Here is a 20,858-nt window from a genome sequence, read left to right as displayed (position 1 = left end):
GTACATATATATTTCCACTATAGTTAGCCAGGAACAAGGAAGGGGGAAAGGGAAAGGAGGAATTTCCCTTCGAGTTTCAAGCATATGATGCGAGGACGGTTAGTTTGCCTATTGAACCTTAAATCAAGTTTACTCGGAATTACGACCCATTAAATCGAAGCATGGGAACAAACGGACACGGAATTGGAGACGTGGAGGAGAGGGATCTAGGAGAATCCCAAATTTACCGAGAAACCTTTTAAAGGCACGCGAATACCCCTTCGTCTCGCCCACCTTTTTTAATATGGCGGAATAAAAAGCATCTGCCATCCACCTTCCTGATCGGAGAATGTGCAGGAGAGCTGCGAGCTTTTGGCTGTTATCTGGCGGTAAAAGCGATTAAACGTCGCGGGCCTAATTTTCAAACAAATGCGTGCATATGACTGAGCTGCAATTCGCCGGGTGGAATTTACTCCCATGTGTTCCTCGGATTAAGTTTAGGATATCTTTCAAAAGATTTGAACGCGCGTGTTGCCCGCCAGGTAAAGTTTAAGAGGGGGGTGGGACCCCTTTACCGCACCGAACACGGTGACGGGCACAGGGATAATTTCAAGGTTTGCTTAGGATTTTGGAATGATTCGAAGCACCCGAGTGGCGAGAGCTAGTTTAAAAGGAAAAAAAAGGGAAAAAAGGGAAAAAAGACGCCCCAGCTGCTTGCCCAAGGGGGGAAAACCACGGCATGCTTTGTCTTGTGCGGAGAGGGGGGGTCGCTAAGGAAAGAGACGTACAAGGAGGAGGAGGAGGAAGGGTGGTGATTTTCAGCGTTTCGTTGTCATCCACCTCCTACTGAAGAGACGTTGGGACGGCCCCAGGGTTTGCGGGCTTTGAGCGTGTGCGAAGGGAGAGGGAGAGGGAGAGGGACTGCGCGTGCGCGGTTGCAGGTGCGTGGCCAGCCAGAGCCGCTTTCCAGAGAGCGGGAGAAGCAGCGCTCAACCCCGATGCGCCGCGCAAAGCGAGGGCTGCTTCGGACGGGCCGGGCGAGAAGGGCGGGAGGGGGCGTGGCCAAAGGCCTCTCTCTAGCTGTGCGTGTAGAAGCCGTAGTAGCCGATGTCCTTGGCGCAGGTCTTGTCGCAGTCCCTGGGGGCCAAGGCGGGCTCGCTCTTCAGGGGCGAAGAGCTCTCTGAAGCCGGGGTGCCCACCGGAGAAAGCCGCCGGCGCTTGGCCTGCTCGTAAATCCCAGAGTCGGTGGAATCGATGGACTTGATGGACGAGGGAGTCTCGATCCAGCTGGAGTCGGACAAGTCCTTCGGGGGCTTCGAGTCCTCGGCGGGCGGCCCGGCGGCGGGCGGCGGCGGCGGCGGCGCCACCAAAGGGGAGCGCTCAGGGGGCGCCAGGCTGTCGGGCTCCTCCCCGCCGCCAGCCCCGGCGGGCAAATAGGGGTTTCCTCCAGCGCGGGCGCCGCTGCTGTTAGGCCAGCACGACAAGGATTTGGCGCAATACTGGGGCGGGCTGCGTGCCCCCCAGCCCGAGGGGTCCGGGTAGTAGCCGAGCGGGCGAGCGGTGCAGCCGGCAGCTTGCAGCGGGAGAGCCTTAACGCCGGCGGCCGCGTAAGATAGTAGCGTGGCGGCGTTTCCCGCCAAATCTCCGGCGGGGTCGTAGGCTGAGGCGGCCGCGAAGTCCAGCCTATTATTGGCGGGCGTGACGAACCAGCGCTGAGGCGAAGGCGCGGCGGGCTCTTCGGCTTGCTGTGGAGAGAGCAGCCCGTTAGGGTGAGGCACGCCTCGCTCCGGCACAGGCCCTCCGGGTCCCACGCCGCCTCCGGCGCCCGCTCCCGGGTGATGGTGGTGATGGAAGCCGCGGGATTTGGCGTAGTTGCTGACGAACTGGTCCTGCAGGAAGGAGCCCGCCGCGGCGGCCGCCATGGCGTAACGAGCCCCCGGCACGATCTGAGATCGGGGAGAGTCATTGGGCGACGGGGTCAAGCGGTCCATGTCGCAGCCCGTGTAGATCCTGGGAAGACAGAGGGCGGGGAAACAAAGCAGAAAGGAAGGGATGGATGGAGGTGACTGGCCGATTGGCGAGGGGCGAGGCGAGAGCCTGCCCTTTTCCCCGTTTCCCTCCAGCAGTGCTTTTTTTTGTAAAAGAAAAAGGTGCCGGAACTCACACATGTCCTACAACCCGCCTTGCCTACCCTACAAGGTTCAATCCAAAAAAGGTGCCGGAACTCCGTTCTGAGCGTTCTGTGAGGAAAAAAGCCCTGCTCTCCAGCCCCAAACAGGGCCTGCGTTCGAACTCCCGAGAAACACGGAGGATGGTGGGTCTTACGTCTGCCTGAGCTGGTAATTCAGCCTCCGAGGGAAAGTTGGGTCACACCTCTCACCGCTGCCCCAAACTGGCAGAGGCGGCGCTACGCGGGGAGAAGCTTCCCCAGGCCTCCTTTCGCTAAGCTGCTTAATTATCCTGAGGGTGTCTCTGAGCCGGTGCAAAGTAGCAGAACCTCCACTGCCAGAGAGCACCGTCTCGCCCTTAAAGGAAACGGCAAGCTAGCCCGGGGCATCTTGCATTGAGGATAAACGGCGCGTCTCTATCGCGATATATTGGCCCGGTGACTGTTGGATGGAGCTGCTCGCCTCTAGACGGGAAAAAACCCTGAGATCGGAGTGCCGGTGACAGAAGAGGTCTTTTTAGGCAAGCCAAGTTTCAAAGTTAATTTGAACTTTTACATTTCCTGCCTCCTTTGGGCTATGGTTTGCCACTTTGCCTTTCTCACCGCAGGCGTCGCAACTCAAATAACCACTCCCACCCCTCTGTCGCGCAAGAAGTAAGCGAGAGAGCTGAGTGTGGGTGCTCAGGTCTCTTCAAACTGCGCCAAAATCAGGGCGGGGTTTTGATGGACGGAGGTTTTCTGCAACCCCTGCTCAAACTTCCTCAGGTGTAGCCTAGCGGAAGAAAATACAATAGACTGCGCCTAACAGGCGGACCCGGAATCAAAAGCCCGCCAAAGATCGTCGGGGACGGCCAATAAGGGACAGTGGCTTAGCTAAGGGCATGCTTAGAATCCTAAAAGCTGGAGATTCTGGGTTGCCCTAGAAATCAACGCGCATGCTCGAGGAAATGAAGACTACAGACCAAGCCAAGGATTGCCCACAAAAGTACAAAGGACTAAAATGCTCCTAAAATTAGAACGAGTTGGCGGTGGGGAGAAAGATTAGACGCTCTACTACACACTTGTTTTCTGCTCTGAGACATATAAACCATCTAGCCATTTCCCTACACTTGCTTTTCAGATAGGTTGGGCCCAGAATAATGGGAGTTGTAGTCCAATGCAACAGGGGGAGGTTGCTCCAGAGATTCCAAAACTTAATGGGGGAGTAATGAGCGTAGAAAATAGAAGCCGAATGAAACTAACTTGCTTTGGGGAGGGGAAAAAATACTGTTTAAAGTTGTGGAGAGCCACTCTGGGAGAGAATGGAAGAACCACAAAAATGGTGGATCTCGGGAATTAAAAATGAGAAGCAATTGGTTAAATTATGTGGCCACCTGACTATATCTGGAAACCCTCCTGGGCGCAGATTGTTACAAAATTCTCTTATTCCAAAGGGTAGTAAGCATGACATTGTGAGCTTACAGTAATACAAAGCTTCGAAATTGTAGAACTTGTTTCAGCATTAAAACAGCTTTTCCCTTTATAACCACTAGGCAGCCAAATCTGGATATGGGAGTTTTACTTTACAAGAAGTAAGCTGTATTTCTGCCCTGGTTCTATTAAACAGGATGACCTTGCAAAACTAGGGACTCCCAGAACTTCCCACATAAGGCTACATTTTCCTGACCCATTAAATGAAAAAGAGCCCGCACATGACATGAAGCCTTGTGTTCTCCACACCTGGAGATCCAGAAAAGAAACTCATTACATCACTTCTTTGAGCCCAGGATCCAATAGAGGCCTGATCTGCTTGATAAAGTAATCCAGATAGCAAACAATGGGATTGTGTTGGGTTCCCTAATGCACAGCTAGGAGGATGTTCCTTTAAGACGTGTTTTATAAAAAGCCCTTTTAAAGAGGGGGAAATTCTCCCTAGTTGGCTGGATACTGCTCCAGTCAACCCCAATTACCGCAGAACTGCTGTTGGATTTCAAACGGAGATCTCTGCCTGTTTTCCCAGAATTTGGCCTTCCTTTAGTCACTAACGTTTAGTGGGACAAGTGGCCACAGGCCCAGATACCCCTGCTCCAGAGCCATTTGGTAGGAACCACAGGCAGGATAGTCTGGGCACATTTATCCCAAGGGACTTGTTTTTATTTATTTTGGTTATTTCCCTCCTTTCTTGTTTTGATAACTCAAATATAGCTAATACTCCTTCCTCCTATTTACCCCCACAACAGCAGTCCTTTGAGGCGAGTTGGGCTGAGAGAGTCACTGGCCTAAAGTCACCCAGCTGGCTTTCATGCCTAAGGTGGGACTAGAACTCACAGTCTCCTGGTTTCTAACCACTACACCTTAACCATAACCAATACACCAAACTGGCTGGTGTCTTAACTGCTACACCAAACTGCCTCTCTAGCTCTCCCTGGCAGCTTCCAGAGTGCCAGTAGCAGGGCGAGAGGGCTAGCAAAGCACACTGGCTCAAAATCCATGCCACCATCAACAGTCTATCCAGGGGGGGAGGGGGGCGCAGGAGGGACAAATGGTTGCACGCTTTTCTTCTGGATTAATCAATCCAGATAAGCTACCTCACCCTTGGCTTGCTCCTCAGGATTGTGGCTTGTCTGATTTTGTTGTCATTGCCATGGATAGGGTTGAGTTAGAGTTAAATTGTGTATTTTTTTTAATGTAGGCAACCCAGAGTCACTGCGAGTTGGATGTCTATATAAATGTGTTTAATTAATAAACACATAAATGGCTGAAGAAAAGGCACTAGCAGGAGAAAGTTTATATAACTTGCTTGGAGCAAGCTGATTAATGAATCCTGCTGTAGTTGAGCCTGGCTTAGTTTCACTAAATGCGTTTCAATATCCGGGTTTGGTGCCCCCCTCCCACTTGGTTCTGGCCAGCCCGACTTTATGCTTTGATGAGAATATCTGGTTGGTGAATCGCTCACTGGAGACTGGTGAACTTCGGAACAGGAATGCAAGGTTGTTGTACAACCTGACGGCCTTTGGGAGCATTCTCAACCTGCATTGTAACTTAGTACATCTTGGCACAGTTGACTTTTTTCTCCCCCCATCTCCCCCCCCAATCAATCACACTTTCACCTAAACGTATGCAACTACCACTCCCATGAGTCTGGGAACAGCTGACTGGGAATGTTGGGAGGTGCAGTCCAACTCAGCTCCTAGATGCCAGATTGCCAACCTTTCATCTGCCCCAGTTTTCTTTCCTTCAAGGCAAAACTTCAAAATAAGGCCTGCTTTCCTGAGGCCAGCTGGCTTGCGCTCTTTCTACCTTTTTCTCCAGGCAAGGCCCAGGTGTTTGCCGGCCCCCACTGCTGGCTGGGACTGCTAACCTCCACTTTCAGCTATTTCTGAATAATCCGAGAGAGAGGATTGTGACAAGCTTCAGGAGTCATGCTGGACACCAGCACCAGGTCGCCTAGAAAGAGGTCTTCCCTTCCCTTCCCTTGCAGTTCAGTTTGGAGTTTTACCCCTCTGCCAAGCCCTATTTACAGCAGAGGGGAAAGATCAGGCGGTCTCTTGGGGTTGGTGAATGAGAAAGCTTCCTCCAGTGCCTTTTCCAGTGGAAAGGAGGACTACAAAACAATACCAATAGGACTATTGCTATTGCCTGATTTTATCCTCAGGCTAAGGTTGGGGGAGTTGAGAGGAATAAATGGCTATTTTCTTCTAAAGCTCAGTTTAAAATCGAATGCAGGCTTCAGGACCTCAGCAACATCTTCACAGTGTTTGTAATTGAAGACCATCCTGGAGAAGTCCAGCCTAACAGCGGGGGTACTGATTAGACCCCGGGAGACCTGCTGGGGTTAATGGAGTTCTTCGGGGCTGGGGGGGAAAGCTCCGGGCACCTCGAACCCACGCCTGAATCCTAATTGCTCGTTTCCAAGGGCCTGGTTTACTGAGGGAGCTTATAGAGTTTGTAGTCGGGACTGAGATTATCCCAGGAGATAACGAGCTGCTTCTGGCTAGCCAGGGAAGTTCCTGCTGCTTACGTTCAAAATATTCACTTCACTTTAAAACTGGGGAACCACAGTGTCCGCATTCCAGGGCTCTCCCTAGAACCAAAAGAGCTTAAGCCGGATAGCGGCAGCAGGCGCTGGAGGAGGGATGCAAGTCTAATGCTACTGAGAATGACTGTGGTCTTCATCGTTGGAGTAGAGGCAAAGGAGCAACTCTCTTCGTGCCCTGCTGCAAAAAAAAATCCCTCAGCCTTCGGGATTTACCGCCTTGGGTTGCGCGCGTTAAACAAATACAAGTTCTGCCCCGTGGAGGGAGAAAAACAAAATGCAAAGCTGAGAGTCAGGGACCTCTCCTGTTCCAAAGCCTTCAAAGATCACTGAAGAGTTTCGTTCACGCCCGCCGTTGTAGCCACTGCTCCTCTAGTTCACATGCTAAGTCTTAGTGCTCCCCCAGTGGATTTATCCTAGGGATAGATACCCAATAGTACATATAACCCTCTCTCGAAAGTCCCAGGGTCTTCTATCGATAAGTCAAAAAACCCACCCACCATCCATTTAACAGGACTGGACGTGCCAGAGCCAACAAAAAGGCTCGAGACAAGGAACTTACGTGTCGTAGTTGTCTCTGAAGCCTTTTGCGAAGGGGTTGTGATCGATCTTCAGCTGTGTGATCTACAGAGGGGAGGGGAGGGGGAAAAGAGTCAAACAGTGGTCTCTCCTCGGCTGATTCTCTGCGTAGGATAAGCGGCTACCTAGCTTGTTTCAGAGTGGATTAATTCTTTTTAAGAGAACAACGCAGGTGATTTCCTTGTGAGAATTTCTCTCGTAAAGAGAAAAGGGCTGGAAATGAATGAAAGCTAATTGGCCTCTTCCCCGGCAGGCACGTGCGCCACACCGTCTTCCCTGCAAAGTTCATCATTCTGGAGGATCGAAGGTGATTTGTGATCCAGAGCAGAGAAACTTCACCTTCCAGTTTGCTTTTTGTTCTGCCTCAAACAGTCCTGACCACCTCCTTGGAAAGACCACAAAGTCAAGGTCCAGTTTAGGTACCTAGTCTCTTATTTAGAATTAAATCCCTCCTAATTAGATAAGACGAATAAGACTCACTTCGGAACAATTCCTCCGAGGATAGCTATGCGAAGGGGAATTAGGAACTAGTCGCATGCTCGGAAGTGTCACTTGCAAGACTCTTACGGGCCAGTCGGATAAAATGTTTGGCCCAGAGGCCGCTGCAGAAACTAAATCTGGACCAAGGGCTCTGGATCATTTGCAGTGAAAAGGAAGGTGCTCTGAATCTCAGTTATTCGACAATGGCAGCAATGTAGTAACATATACTTGCCATGGTTAATTTAATCTAATGGTCTTTTTCCTATTTTCAAAACAGGCTAAACTACAAATGAACTACAGTGGATTGGTTCCCCCCATAATACCAGGCTGAAATATGGTTGGCTAGTTTACAACAGGTCTGATAAACACAGTCGAAGATTTCTTCCATCCCTTGGCTAATTATATGGTTCAAATCAAAGTCTTGGTGAACGACGATTAATCTTTCCTATGTCTAGTAAAACACATAATAGAGTCCCCAAACCTGTAGTTGGCTCGTTGATGATTTAAAGTCTAACAAAAGGTCAGAATTATAGATAGAATTTGTTGGTGTGGGCTGCTATACCCGTTTCCTGGAAAATAATTTAACTGAGCCCCAGCCCCTGATTTATTTTACTTTACTTTTTGCGGATGCACAAGGCATTCTGGGGGTCTCCAATAGAGAAGCGAAAGGTGCCCTTCACAAATCAATGTCCTAGATCCAGCCAAGTTATTTTGGCACCCCTCTCGCCTTCTGCGATAGTCAAACGCTGTAGCCATGCATTAAACAACGACCAATCTGCTGCCCTTGAAAGGTGCGCCAAATCTGCTCTTAAGACCCTGGCCTCACTCTAGGGCTGGCTCTACCTTAGGTCACCAAAGTAAACAGTTCCAAACAAATCTGACCGGGGAAAAGGCGAGGTAACTTTGCTCGTGGGGACGAAGGGCCAAAGCCAGTCTAGAGAGAGGTCCATGCTTCCCAAGCTGGTTGACCTGCCCAGATCAAAGCGATCCGAAATATTTACTGCTCTTGGAGGACCTGAGACGTTCTTTTCCCTCTTTTTTTTAAATTGCAATTGGGGTTGGGCAGAATCGGGACTCGAAAGCAGGTCTGAATAATTTCGCAAACAGTTTAGGCAATTAATCCACCCTATCGCTTCGTTGTCTGAAATCTCGATTTCCCACTCAAGTTCGGGGAGTTTCGCCTCCACCCTCCCGGCCTCCGTAGCTGCACTTGTGCCCCCCCCCCCAAAAAAAAAATCCCGAAAAGGCCAGAACTGAGGCGAGCGAGAAAAGCACTTTACATCGGTGTTCTGGTAGGCAGTGACGGCGATGAACTGAGTCTCCGGGAAAGTGAAGGTCTGAACCCGACCCGGCTGGCTGGTGTCCTCGGTGCCGTCTTCGTTCACTTCCACCACGTGCAGGCGAGGCTGATATTTGTGGAGGGACTGCAGGACCACCATCTGGAGAACAGGGTGAGGGGGAGCGAGGAGAAAGGGATGAAATTTAGATCCCAGACCTCCCGAGAAGGCGAACCGCCGCACCAATCTTGCCTTCTCCCAAACGGGCTCTTCAAAATCCCTCCCCAATTTCGCCGTGCTAAGGAGGGTCGCCGCCGGATTTCGCCACCTGTTCCAAAAGCGCGGATATGCTCCTCGCTTCAAACCCCCCCCCCCCCCAAGTTGCTAGAAAGCTGAAAGGAAGAACGGTAGGGAAAAGGAAGGCACTCGGACACGCTGGGCTATTCCTCCGATCTAGGCTTCCCTCTTCCCCCTCTTTCTTCTTCAATTGAAAAGCAATGCCTGGTGGTGGTGGTGGTGGGGGAAACAACCCGCCGAGGCCGCTTTACGAGCTTCCCACCGCTTCTATCCGAAGCCTTCGCCCGGGATCGCCTGGGAGAAAAACGATCTCCTGCTCACACGCCGGTGCAAGCGCATCTTCCCCGCTTAACCTGACTATCGGATTACCCTCTTTTCCCCCCAGGTTTGTACAATGGGGGCTGGAATTTGCAAACAGACTCGGACACAAGTGAAATGAATACAGCGCAGGATGGGGTGCCCGTGCAGTCTCTCGGTCCCTCAGGGCGCAGTGCCGCCTCTCTCCAGCCCCAACTGACCTGCCCATTGTTGTTGGACGCCCCTTTGTTGTTGGTCAATTTCAGTTTCCCGAAGGAGATTTCCTGGCGCATCCAATGGGCTCCTGTGTTGGGCGAGTCCGGGTGCATGTAGACGCGGTTTCCTGAAAGCGAGAACCCCGGGTTTGTCAGACCGCAAACAAATGTTGGAGAGAAAGACATTCACACAGCAGCTCTTCCCTTCTCCTTCTCTCCACCCCACCCGAACCCTTCTTAGTAGGTTCCTACAATTCCCCAGACCTCCCAGCTTTGAGAGAAAACAGAATTGCTCCTTCGTTTTTTGTACTGTGTATGGCATGTTGTTTTTAGGTATTTCAACTCGGGAAACCGAAGGAAAGGAAGCAGGAATGGGGGGAAGACCTTAGCTCCCCCCGAAGTTTCGTGTAATCTTACTGGCCCAAGACGGTCCACAAATGAAGCTTTCTCACCTAAGCCAGCCGAGCCCGGATGCAAGACTTTGCGCCTGCCCGCGTACGTGTGGTTAATCGGGAGGGGGAAAGAGGAACTGACTTGCCTTGCACGTTGGTATCCGCTTTGCCACAAGGCACCCATTTGCCGCCTTGGAACCGCCAGTGGTTTGGGTCGGCCAGGATGACATCCACAAAAATATTGTAGTGAGCCGTGGGATCCAGACCCGAGATATTAAAACTTAAGAAAGGGAACATTCGCCTGTTTCAAGAAAGAAGGCGGGGAAAGGAGGGTGAAGAAAAGTGACGGGACTGAAAAGGAGGGAGATCATAATTTTATAAATACATAACTGTCCCCTTAAAATCTTCAAAAAAAAACCCCTTTTCTTGAGCGAACGTTGCAGAGGAAAGTACCCGAAGGGTACACCGATTTCGGCACCTTGCTCCGCGCCTTTTTGTTGGGCGGATGGAGCCTAGGAGAAAACGGTCCTCTGCTTACTCATCTCCGAGTGAATCCGACTGAAATCGAGGGTTATTTCCGAGGAAACCGGGCTGGCGGGTTGGCACATCGGCTTGGAACCCAAAAAGATCCTCGCGGGTTTCTACTGTAATTTACCCGGAAGTAAGTCCCAGCGATTTCAATGCCTTTTTGCCTTCAGATGACGGACTGCCAAATTTCAACGCTCAAAAACCAACCGCGTAGTGGTGGACCCCCATCATTCGGGGGTCAGCAAAGGAAGCGAGGCGAAGCTCTCGATCGCCAGAACGTGCGGCAGAAACGGCCAAAGGTGCGCCGAAGACCCCGGCGCCCGTTCCCAAAAGGGATTGCCATCGCAACCATCCTTCGTCTTGTTTATGACTCTTAAATAAGTCAGAGCGAGGAAGGAAATTATCGTAAATAAATCGGGGGAGAGGGGGGAAGCTTATAGGCCCAAAGATGTATTTTTAAGTATATATATAAAACTAAGCACTGGATTATTCCAGCCCCAAAGACAAGAATGCCAGTGTTTTTAATCTTAAAAACACGAAGCAAAAAGGAAAGGAAATAGAAAAAGGAAAGAAAGAAGGAAAAAGGGGAAAAAAAGAACACGAGAGGTCTATAGCCAAAGGAGAATAATAATAATAATAACAATAATAAGAGTTGTTGTTAATGATGATGATGATGATGAAGAAGAAGATGAAGGTGATAATACAAAGGGTGCGTTAGAAGAAGAGAGGGGAAAATGGCAAAAGAAAAATACTTCGAGCAGAGCCCGGAGTCTCGGCAGGAGATCCGGCTTTTTCCGCTCGGGTTTGGAGGGGTGCTCTTGCTCGCCCTTTCCCGGTCCCTCAGCCTCCCTCGTCCTCCTCCGCGTTCTTCTCGGCGGCGTTGCGCCTGGCTGGCATCCTTCGACCGCAGCCGCAGCTTACCTGCCTTGCTTGGTAATGATCATCTCGGTCTGGTGCCGGTGGAACTTCAGCCAGAGCGGCCTGTTGCATAGGTAGACCTGTGCCTTGCCGGGGACGAGGCCGGCCTGGGCTGAGGGGAACTGGTAGAAAGGCGAGCCTTGGTAAGAGTGACCGTACTGCTGCGGGTAAGGGTAGCCGGCAGCCGGGTAGCCTTGAGGCGCCGCGGAGTTGGAGAGCAGGCTGTTGTATGCTCCGTTGGCGATGACCGGGTGGTGCGCCATGTAGCGGCTGGGGCTGGCGAGCGAGAAGGCGGCCGCGTGGTTGTGCTGACCCGGGTAGGGGAACATGGTAGCTGCTGCGGCGGCGGCGGCCGGGGGAGCCGAGACAGCGGCCGGGGGTTGGCCAGAGGAGGCTGGCGTGGAGAGCAAGTATCGATCCGCCGCGGCTGCGGCCGCCGCTGCTGCTGCTGCTGCCGCTGCCGCAGCCGCCGCCGCTCCATCGAAGGTTGGACGGAGCTGTTCCTGGCCGCCGCCGCCGTCCAAGACGACAGGCGAGAGTTTGGCGCGCTGCTGCTGCTGCTGCTGCTGAGGCGGCGGCTGCTGCTGCTGGGCGTCCCCTGGCGGGTCTTTGGAGTCAGGGAAATTGTCTGCCTCGGCCTGATTCGTCATCCCCCCCCTGGCGAGTTTTTTCAGAGGTGAACTTCTCTCCAGGTTGTCAGCGCTCGCCGAAAGGAGGGCGGCGGCGGCGGCGGCGGCAGCCGGATGGTGATGGGGGTGCGGGTGGTGGTGCTCGTGCAAGACAAGCTCTGATCCGCCCGCGGCAGGCGGGTAAGCGCTGCCGCCGCCGCCGCCGCCGCCGGCGCTCACATGGAGAAATTTCTTGGAGAGCATCATCGACGGAGGCGACAGACAATGCTCCAGCTGCATGGCTCCAGACTCGGCCGGCTTTTTGGCCAAAGCCCGCCCGGGGTAGCGTAGCGGTAGCACGGGGTCGTTTGGGGGCGGGGGAGGGGACGGGAATCGCCTAAGGCCCCCAGCTCATCATCCCGGGACCCTCGGCGGCGAGGGACCCAAAGCAGCTTCTCCCACCACCCAAGGCTGGTCCCGAACTGAAGCCACGATTCCCTACCCCCCCCCACCACACACACCAAAAGCACCGCTCCCTGGGAGAAGAGATTGGCCAATTGACACCGTGCAGCAATCAGCCAAGCCGCACTTTTGATCTCCCTGGTTGCCGAACGCATGAAACGGCTCCTGCCATTGGTTAACCGCTGACAGTAATTTAATTAGATAGACGTTAATTAGGATAATCACCTGGCTCCCGGTCGCGCGACGATCGAGGCAAATGAATGTGTGTGTGTGTGTGTGTATGTATGTATATGTATATATATGTGTGTGTATGTGTATGTATATATATGTATGTGTGTGTATGTGTATGTATGTATATGTATATATATATACATACACTTTTTACTGTTTTTTTATTTTTTGTGCGGGGGAGAAATAAAGAGAGACCCTATGGAGCCGTACACTATCCTCTGTGGCTACAGTGCAGGAAGTCTGAGACAGAGGATTTGGGCACTGGCGTCCCGCCCCTCTCCTTTCGCGCAGGCCTCCTTTCTGACCACGCGACTCGGGGCTTTCAGCAGCCCCGAAGCCGAGCCACCCTCTCTGGGCTTCCTAGCCGAGCGAGCGTTTCCTTCGCCTGGGAGGCAGCTCCAAAGCCCCCGCGGCGTTCGGAGGCGATTCATCAGAGGTTAGAGAAGAGGCCCCACCTCTTCCTTAAGGCGAAGCGCTCGGACGGGCCGCTTTGTCCCCGAGTTTCCCCTGAGGTAACGCCCGGAAGATTGGGAGGCCCGGTTCCCGCGCATTCTGGCTAGGAGCTGCCCGTTCCTCGTCCCAGCGGGAGCGCGGGGTCTCCTTCCCCAGGCCCGCTTGCCGATGCGCCCTGCCCGAAGGAACCGCCGACCAGCCGCAGATACAAGTAACTGCGCCACTGCGTCTCTTTCCCCCACCGCCATCCTCAAACACCCCAACTCTCGCTTCTCTCTTGCTTTGGAAAGAAGCGTCATCTGAAGCGCCTGAGTGACTGACTGCTTTGAGTTTGACGCTTGGCTTCCTCGGTAAATAAATATTTTATTTGCGCGCAGGCATGCGGGGTAAAGGGGTGGGGTGGGGGTGGGGGTGGGCAAGAGACGCTCCGAGAAAACCACGGTTATCAGACCACCATCCAGTCAGAGCTCGGTTTGTTGTTTTTTTCCCCTTCTCTTTCCCCCGTGGCCCTCTCCCCACTCAGGCTTGTGTTCCTTCGGTGTGTTTTTTTTTTCCTTCTTCAATACTTTTCCTCTCGCGCCCAGCTCTCTTCTGTGATAATAAGCTTGTCACAAGTAATTACCTGGATTTTTGTAGGAATAAATTAACATCTTGCTAGAATGAGAGGAAAGATGCTCCGGGATTGGGTTTGTGGGGGTGGGGGTGGGAGGAAGGAGGGGGGGAGTGTTTTTTTTTGGGGGGGGGGTTGTTTCACACGCGCGTTTAAAACAATAATAAAGGCTTAGATAAAAGCTTAGATAAAACACGGCGGTGGCCCATTGGTCTTGGTTAAAAAAAAAACCCAAAAAACCCCGCTCGGTCTGGGAAGTCCAGAGGTGGCCAAGGCTGCGTGTTCCCTCAGCCGTTGTTCCTCAAGAACTATTACCCCGGGAGGTTTGCCTTGAGAGGAATTTTTTTCAGTTTAAAAATCGCTCGAAACTTGTTCGGGTTGTCTCCGGGGTTTTTAACAACATTTTTTTTAAAAAAAAAGCATAGGAAAGATATAACACCAGAGGTAACAGTAGCAGCAGTAGCGATAATAATAACAGCAACATCTCTACCAAGAAAAATAAATAAATGAGAGCGGCCAGGGGGAGCGAATCGCGCTCTCCGAGTACAGGAGGAGCCCTTGGCCGACGCGCTTAATTCCTCCTCCTCCTCCTCCTCCCCCTCTTTTACTTTTCGCTGTGGAGACCGGGATGGTCCCTGATTGGCTGTCCGTTCCACTAATCACAGGGTGGCAATTTGGGGCAAGACAGGGACCGTATTATAAATGGTCAGTTTTTCTTTACCGTTTAAAAAAACAAACCTATTTTAGATTACAGCTAAAGTTGAGAACACCAGGCTTTTTCCCAGAATCTATTCCACCTATCTTTTACCTTATGATGGTGACTGTTTTTCCAACAAAAAGCTGGAGGGAAGATTGGAAACCTAGCATTTGGCACTGTAAATTTTAGCTAATCACGGGTTATTTATTGTACTGCCTACTTGAATTTCAAAATTTGCTTTTTGCCTTTTTTTGCCATTCTGACACGCAGTGTTCGATACATATTAAACATTGGGAGAAGAGCCATTAAAATAAATGGGTTAATTTATTACACAAACCCTAGGATTCGAGTTCTGCTTCTAAAAAGCCAACATTCATATTTCTTAGCTCAATTTATTCTGTATGAGAGTTAATTCCACATTTTTAGAACTAATCTCTTCCAATGTCACAATAGGAATGAGTTCTCAGGAAGATGAGAAAATATTGAAAAATGTTTCATTCAGTTCAAAAACAACAACAAAAATCCATTCAATTAAACAAAGTTTAGTCTCTTATCTTGCTCCCATAATGAATGAGATGTTGTGAGTTTTTTCTTTTTTCTTTTAATCATACTGTTACAGGCATAAACTTCAGTCTACCACATGCAATCAGTGGACAGAAATCTGGCAGTGTGTGTGCCTTACTCCCATATAAATCAGCACAGAATTCTAGCCCCAAAGTGGTAACACACTTCAGTCTCCTGTTTCCCAAGACATGCTGTTGTAGCCCATAAAGTTGCCATATTGCAACAACAACAAGAAGTTTCAAAGGGAAACTCTAAAACAAAGCTGCTAAGTTGGAGTTAATTAATACATTCCCCGAGGAACAGTTCTTGTTGGTCTGTTTCAGCAAAAGCTTATGCCACAATCTAGTCATCAGTGTTTTAAGGTGGTGCAAGTTGTGAGCAATGCAATCTTATGGTACTAATGTCAGGCATAAGAACTGTCTTCTTGCAGGAAGCACTTTGGTCACACTTCCATTGTTTTGTGTGAGCAACAATTTACTCAGCTATAACAAAACTGTTGTTGCTTGAATATAGCAGTAGATTAAGCAAATACGTTGGGGGGAATAATGGAAAAACCAGAACCTCCAAAATTCCAATCAAATAGCTTACTTGTGAGCCTTGTGGAAACCTGATATGATTGGGGTAGTTTAAACTTCTAATCACCTTTCATTTGATGTCCTACTAGTGGTCACAACTGGTTTATGGCAGATTTTATGAGAGGATGGAAGATGAGCTGCAGTAAGGAGACTGAGATCTGTAGATTGAATAAATGCTAAAAATAATATCCCCATCAATTAAAAATGGTGAGAACTTGTGATTTTTAACATAGGAAGCCATTGTTTTGCATGATATAAATACTTCAATTCTACAGTTGAATGATCAACACCAAATTCACGTTTTGTTTTCTAGTGCCACTTTATTCCAGGTTTATTCAGTTGGACTGTTTAAATTCCACTTTCTTAGTTATTAATATATAGTTCCACCTTTTTCTGAGAAACATGTATGTATGCATAAATGTGCTTTTGTCCCATACATCTCGAAAGAGCTAATAAAATCCATATTTTTAATGCTTAAAAATTTCATGCTTAAATTTCAGATCAGTTTTTATCACCAATAGACAATACTCACTTGTGTTAATTCTGTAGCAATTAACACTACTGGAGAAAAGATTGCCATACGCAGACTATTATTCTTAAACTGGTTAACAAGGCCCAAAATAATGCAGATTTTGACATAAAAATGCCTCATCTGACCAAAAGAAGGGTGGAAGATAAATTAAAATATTAAGAAAAGTAAGAGAGTTCTATATCTCTTAAGAGTTGAAGTTAATTGGTGCAAGAACTATTACATTGCCTTGCCATTTTTAGTGGGGGTTTTTTTTAAAAAAACCTGCATCCAGACTCCAAAGTTCACTATTAAATTTCCACTCATTGAGTGAATAGGTTTCAGTTGATAATTAAGGAGTTCCGGTCAACCTAAACTTGGCTGGATAATTTCAGTGGTGAGAAATTGGAATGGAGTCTTTGGTGCTCTCTCAGCTTGATAGTGACAGCTTTCAGATGCGACATTTTCTTCTATGTTAGAGTTATGCTATTAAACTTGCTATATTGCCAACTATAGTGATTTCTTGGTCATTTAAAATTGTCAGAGAAAAATACTTGTGGTGTCTCTGAACTTGTTTGCTTGCTGACCATCATTTACCCTACTAGAATACATCACCAGTGTTAGTGAGTGTGGGGTTTAGTTCCTATTCTTATACCGTAACGTGCCCTGTCAGTGTTGATGGGGGTGTGGTTTTCTCTTTGAGTTACTAAAGAGTTGCTGACAATGGAAAAATGCAGAGCGTACCTCCTCTTATTTGCAGAGAACAGAAAAGTATTCCCAAGCATTTCTAAGAATGGATAAGTTGATCTCACTTTATTTAAGTAGCTTTATATGTAATCAGTTTAACTTTAAAGCAGGTATGTGTACAATCACTCTTCCAGACCTTCCTAGATGTCTTGAGCTATATCTCTATCCAGCAAGGCCGGTCAGAAACATCTGGAGTGCACTATGCCAGGGCTTTTCAACCAGTGGTACGGGTACCACCTGTGGTACATTGGCACCTGGCAGGCGGTACATGACCATCCTAGAAAAGTGGTAGCAGGGGAGGGGAATGAGCTGAACCGGTGTCAACACTGCACAAGCCTGAGCGAGAGATGGCTGGAGCTGCAGGGCTCAGCGGAAGCGCCAGGATCAGTGCCAGGCTCCAGCTGCAGCTCGGCGCTGATCCTAGTACTTCTGAGTCCAGAAGCAGCGCCGATCAGCTGGAATGTTGCAGCATCCCTAGGGTCTTGTGATTTACATTCAGATGCTTGGCAACTGATTCATATTTAGGATGATCACAGTGTCCCAGGGTCATGTGAAGCGACCAAAACCTGCTGCAACCACCCAGCAGAGGCGGGGGGGGGGGGGAATAAAAACCAAACACCCCCCCCCACCCCACCTGCATTGCCAATCCTCAACAGAAATGCTCAGAACAATGAAAACTTAGGACAGGAGGAAAAGTTCTGCCAGGCGGGGAGGCAGGTGTCTTGCTCAGTTGTGTCTTGGGGGGGCACTTTTTCCAGTGCCATTGTAACTTCGAACAGTCATTAAGCTAACTGTTGTAAGTCGAGAACTACCTGTCACTTTTTTCCTTTTTTTTTGATCATCAAGTTTTTGACACCTTGCTAGGCAACTGGTGGTACTTGGATGTTGCCATATCCTAAAAGTGGTACTGGGTGAAAAAGTTGAAAAGCCCTGCACTATGCTGTCACCATGCATTAGAAACAATAACAAAGGTTAAAATAAATGTACTTGATATGTAAAATGTTTGTGTGCATGTACACTTTATTTATAACTCACCTTTTTGCACAGTGACTTAATGAAGTTTAAATTAACATGCAAACTGTTTTAATACTAAAGGCAACTTAAAAAATTGTAAACAGGATGTATTTTGAAGGGAAACATTACTTCTGACCTCTGATGAAGTGCATTCTTGGACTGGAATGGGATAGGAGTAGTTCTCCATCACAGATCGGAAGCTAAGGGAATATCTTCAAGTTTATTCTGCAGATATTAGGCGCAAGACAAGTTACTCCATTCAATTGTCAGATTCTGTTCTGTTTGATCAGTCAATGTCTTATAGCTAGTTGGTTACTGGTACATATAAGTGCTGATTTTTAATATTTATTGCATTTTCTCCCAGTTAGCTACGGCAGAGGCCCCCAACCTTTTGGGCACCAGGGATCGGTTCCATGGAGAGAGGTTTTTCTGCGGACCGGAGGGGGTGTGGTTTCATCTGCTGCCTGTATCCCGCGGATGGGGCTTTGCTTATTTGCACGGTCTGGTTTCTGGCATGCTGCAGACCGGTACCAGTCCATGGACTGGGGGGTTCGGGACCTCTGAGCTATGGCATTTGCACCAATTGAAGTTTCAAGGTATCAAAGACAGACACATAGAACATTTAGTAATAGTCAAGGTGGCATATAACTACTCCATGGAAAATTGCTGCTAATCTGGGAAAGTTTGTAGCTGACAGTTGGCCATAATTTTGCAAATTCACTATGTCAACTATGAGTCCAATGACCGGTAGAAGATCTTCCCCAGCCTTTTCATGTCAATGGGAGATCTCTGTGGGACACTGTAAGTCAGCATCCTAGACAGAGGAAGGAGCAGAAATACTAAATAGTATACTAAATGCTTAATCCTGCCACACAGTTCAGAATAGCTTAATGGATGGTATTAAGAAAAAGTCTGTGCCCAAAATATTTAGCAGGCTACACTCTCCCTGACCGTTTCAGTATGGGTGATCACTTAAATGACCAAAGCATTTTCAATACCATATACCAGTCAAAAGCCTAATTAAAAATGGTCCAGATTCTCAGCATAATCTAGGTGCAGCTGGAGCTGTGAGGCCATCATATTTATGATTACCATTTCCAGTAATGAAATATCTTGAGACTAACCTATAATTGCACAGAACTGCTGGATCAAGGGAAGATTTCTAAAAAAGAAAATAATAAAAACATAAGTCTAATAACTGCCTCCTTCAGGCAGGGGGTAACATTCCCTATCCTCAAGGAAGTGTTAATTAGCTAGAAAGCATTGCAGGGTATTGATGTTTCACTCCATGATTATTGGAAATTCTGCTCAGTGCTTACCTAAATTGATATTTCTTTTATAAAATAAAACATTTCAAAATTAAAGTATGCCAAAGAGAAAAGCCTTATCTTGGAAATAATGTTGAGCTCTAGTATAAGATCTCTGCTGACTTGTACCCGCATGTACAGGGAGCAGAGTAAATAAAACAATTATATATTAGGTTTTTTTAATGTTGTATTTTTAAAAATAATAAAGGTGGGATAAAAATAAGCAAATAATGTGATTTCTGTTGATTTATACAGGGACCATAGCAAATAAAGCAATTACATATTAGGGTTTTTTATGTGTATTCATAAAAATAAAGGCAGAATAAAAACAAATTTTAAAAAAGTACTGTGGTTAAATGTATCAATTATACAAATTAAAAAATAATTAGACCCAGACTATTTCTTAGCAATTGGTATTCCTTTATTCCTTTATAAACTTGTACTTCATTTACAAATTAAAAATTGGTTTCCATAACAGTTTCTCATAAAGAGGTCAATATTTTTTTTCTTATACTTTAGTTGTTGTACATAATGTTGGAAAGCTCTGCAGCTTTCTTTCAGAAACGTCTATTTTTCAGTTTAAAAAAAAACCCAAAATAAATTTTAATTTTATCTCTCAGCATGCACTTCTATGGTATTTACAAAGTAGGTTGACAAGGAATATCCAAATTTTGATGACATTGTAACAGATTTGTTCTAACTTTTCAGATGTTGGTTCTAGGCTTTTATTATCTTCTGTGCTTTGTTTTTACATTATAGACATTTACAGCTATATGGAAGGAGGAACGTTGGGGACGGGGACAGGAAACTGTACTTTTTGGGAATACTACTGAGTTCTGTGTTTGACAAAGCAGATGTGTAAGTTACAGAAATGTCATTAGACAAAAGGTTCAACAAAATTGATGACCAGATTTTCTTTAACAAAAAAATCATGTCCATGGCACAGGTGTTTATAGAACATCAGGTAAATGAAAGGTATTTCTCTCCTTGTTGAATTTTGTACAGTATTGTCAATACTTGATTCCTTCTCAATTACAAGGTCAGCAAAACACTAAGTAGTTTAACAGACATTTTAAAAAGCCACATATCAATAATTAAGGTATATATGTGCTGCCAATTATCTTCAAAAATGAAAATGAAAATACACTTTCTAACCTTGTTCTTGAGTTGTTTTAGAATCTGCAGAGATCTTGCATTAAAAAAATACTCAAAGTAATTGCACAACAGAGATGAAAAAGTGTTAGTGATGCTCTTAGACTGTAAATGATGCCAGATGTCTCTGACATCGGAATATATCTTAGCCTCAGTGCTTTAAACAATAGATGATTATAGTCAGCAAATAACATTTATGATAAGTCATTATTTAAATACAACAGTATCCAACATTGCTGCTAAACACTGGACAATGTTGCAAGTCATCAGCACATCCACGTGTTCTTCTAAATGACGTTTAGGATCCTAAAATATAATTTTAAAAGATTGTTTATAATTTATTGAAATATCACATTTACAAATGGTTGTTTCCATTTAATGCAGTACTGATACAGTTAAGCAATTAAAGTTCAGAGTTCTATTATGCAAGCAATATAAGGCAGTATCTAACAAAAATACTGCTGAAATTATGAGCTGTTAGATTGCCCAGGGCTGCATATTTTTTATATCTGTCGGAATACTATCTCAGTATTGATGTAAAATTGGAATTTTGGATTTACATTTCTATGTATTAGTTATTAATTTTTTATACTGCCAACTATAGTATTTTCTTGGTCATTTAAAATTATCAGATAGAAATACTGTGGAGTCCTTGATGCTCTCCAAATTTGGTTGTTTACTTCAGATGCTTCATTATTCAAACTAGGTAATATCATCAGTGCTAGCGAAAACATAAGTGCTATATATAAATAGGCAGGTTTGTTCCCCGTTTATATATAATAGCTT

The 20,858-nt window shown here is 47.3% G+C and overlaps 2 protein-coding genes across 5 annotated transcripts in view; both read right to left on the bottom strand.

Annotated features, from left to right (window-relative positions):
- Positions 1 to 1,055: 1,055 nt before the first annotated feature.
- On the bottom strand, positions 1,056 to 12,052 carry TBR1 (T-box brain transcription factor 1; the record flags this gene model as incomplete). The annotated part of the gene is made up of 6 exons (XM_081314493.1): positions 1,056 to 1,989; positions 6,724 to 6,785; positions 8,501 to 8,659; positions 9,313 to 9,434; positions 9,845 to 9,999; positions 11,148 to 12,052. The coding sequence occupies 6 exons, from the start codon at positions 12,050 to 12,052 to the stop codon at positions 1,056 to 1,058; spliced, it is 2,337 nt and encodes a 778-aa protein (XP_081170619.1).
- Positions 12,053 to 19,328: 7,276 nt separating this feature from the next.
- PSMD14 (proteasome 26S subunit, non-ATPase 14) overlaps positions 19,329 to 20,858 on the bottom strand; it is a 75,472-nt gene continuing 73,942 nt past the window's right edge. For all 4 annotated transcript variants that reach the window (XM_081315156.1, XM_081315157.1, XM_081315159.1 and 1 more), the window contains one exon: positions 19,329 to 20,378. In XM_081315156.1, coding sequence (XP_081171282.1) covers positions 20,280 to 20,378 — 99 coding nt within the window. In that variant the 3' untranslated portion in view covers positions 19,329 to 20,279. The remainder of the gene's footprint in view (positions 20,379 to 20,858) is intronic.

This window comes from Vipera berus, assembly GCF_964194415.1.
Source record: "Vipera berus genome assembly, chromosome: 1".
Taxonomy (NCBI): domain Eukaryota; kingdom Metazoa; phylum Chordata; class Lepidosauria; order Squamata; family Viperidae; genus Vipera; species Vipera berus.
The sequence above is the reverse complement of the archived record's forward strand: the minus strand, read 5'-3'. Positions and strand labels throughout refer to the sequence as shown.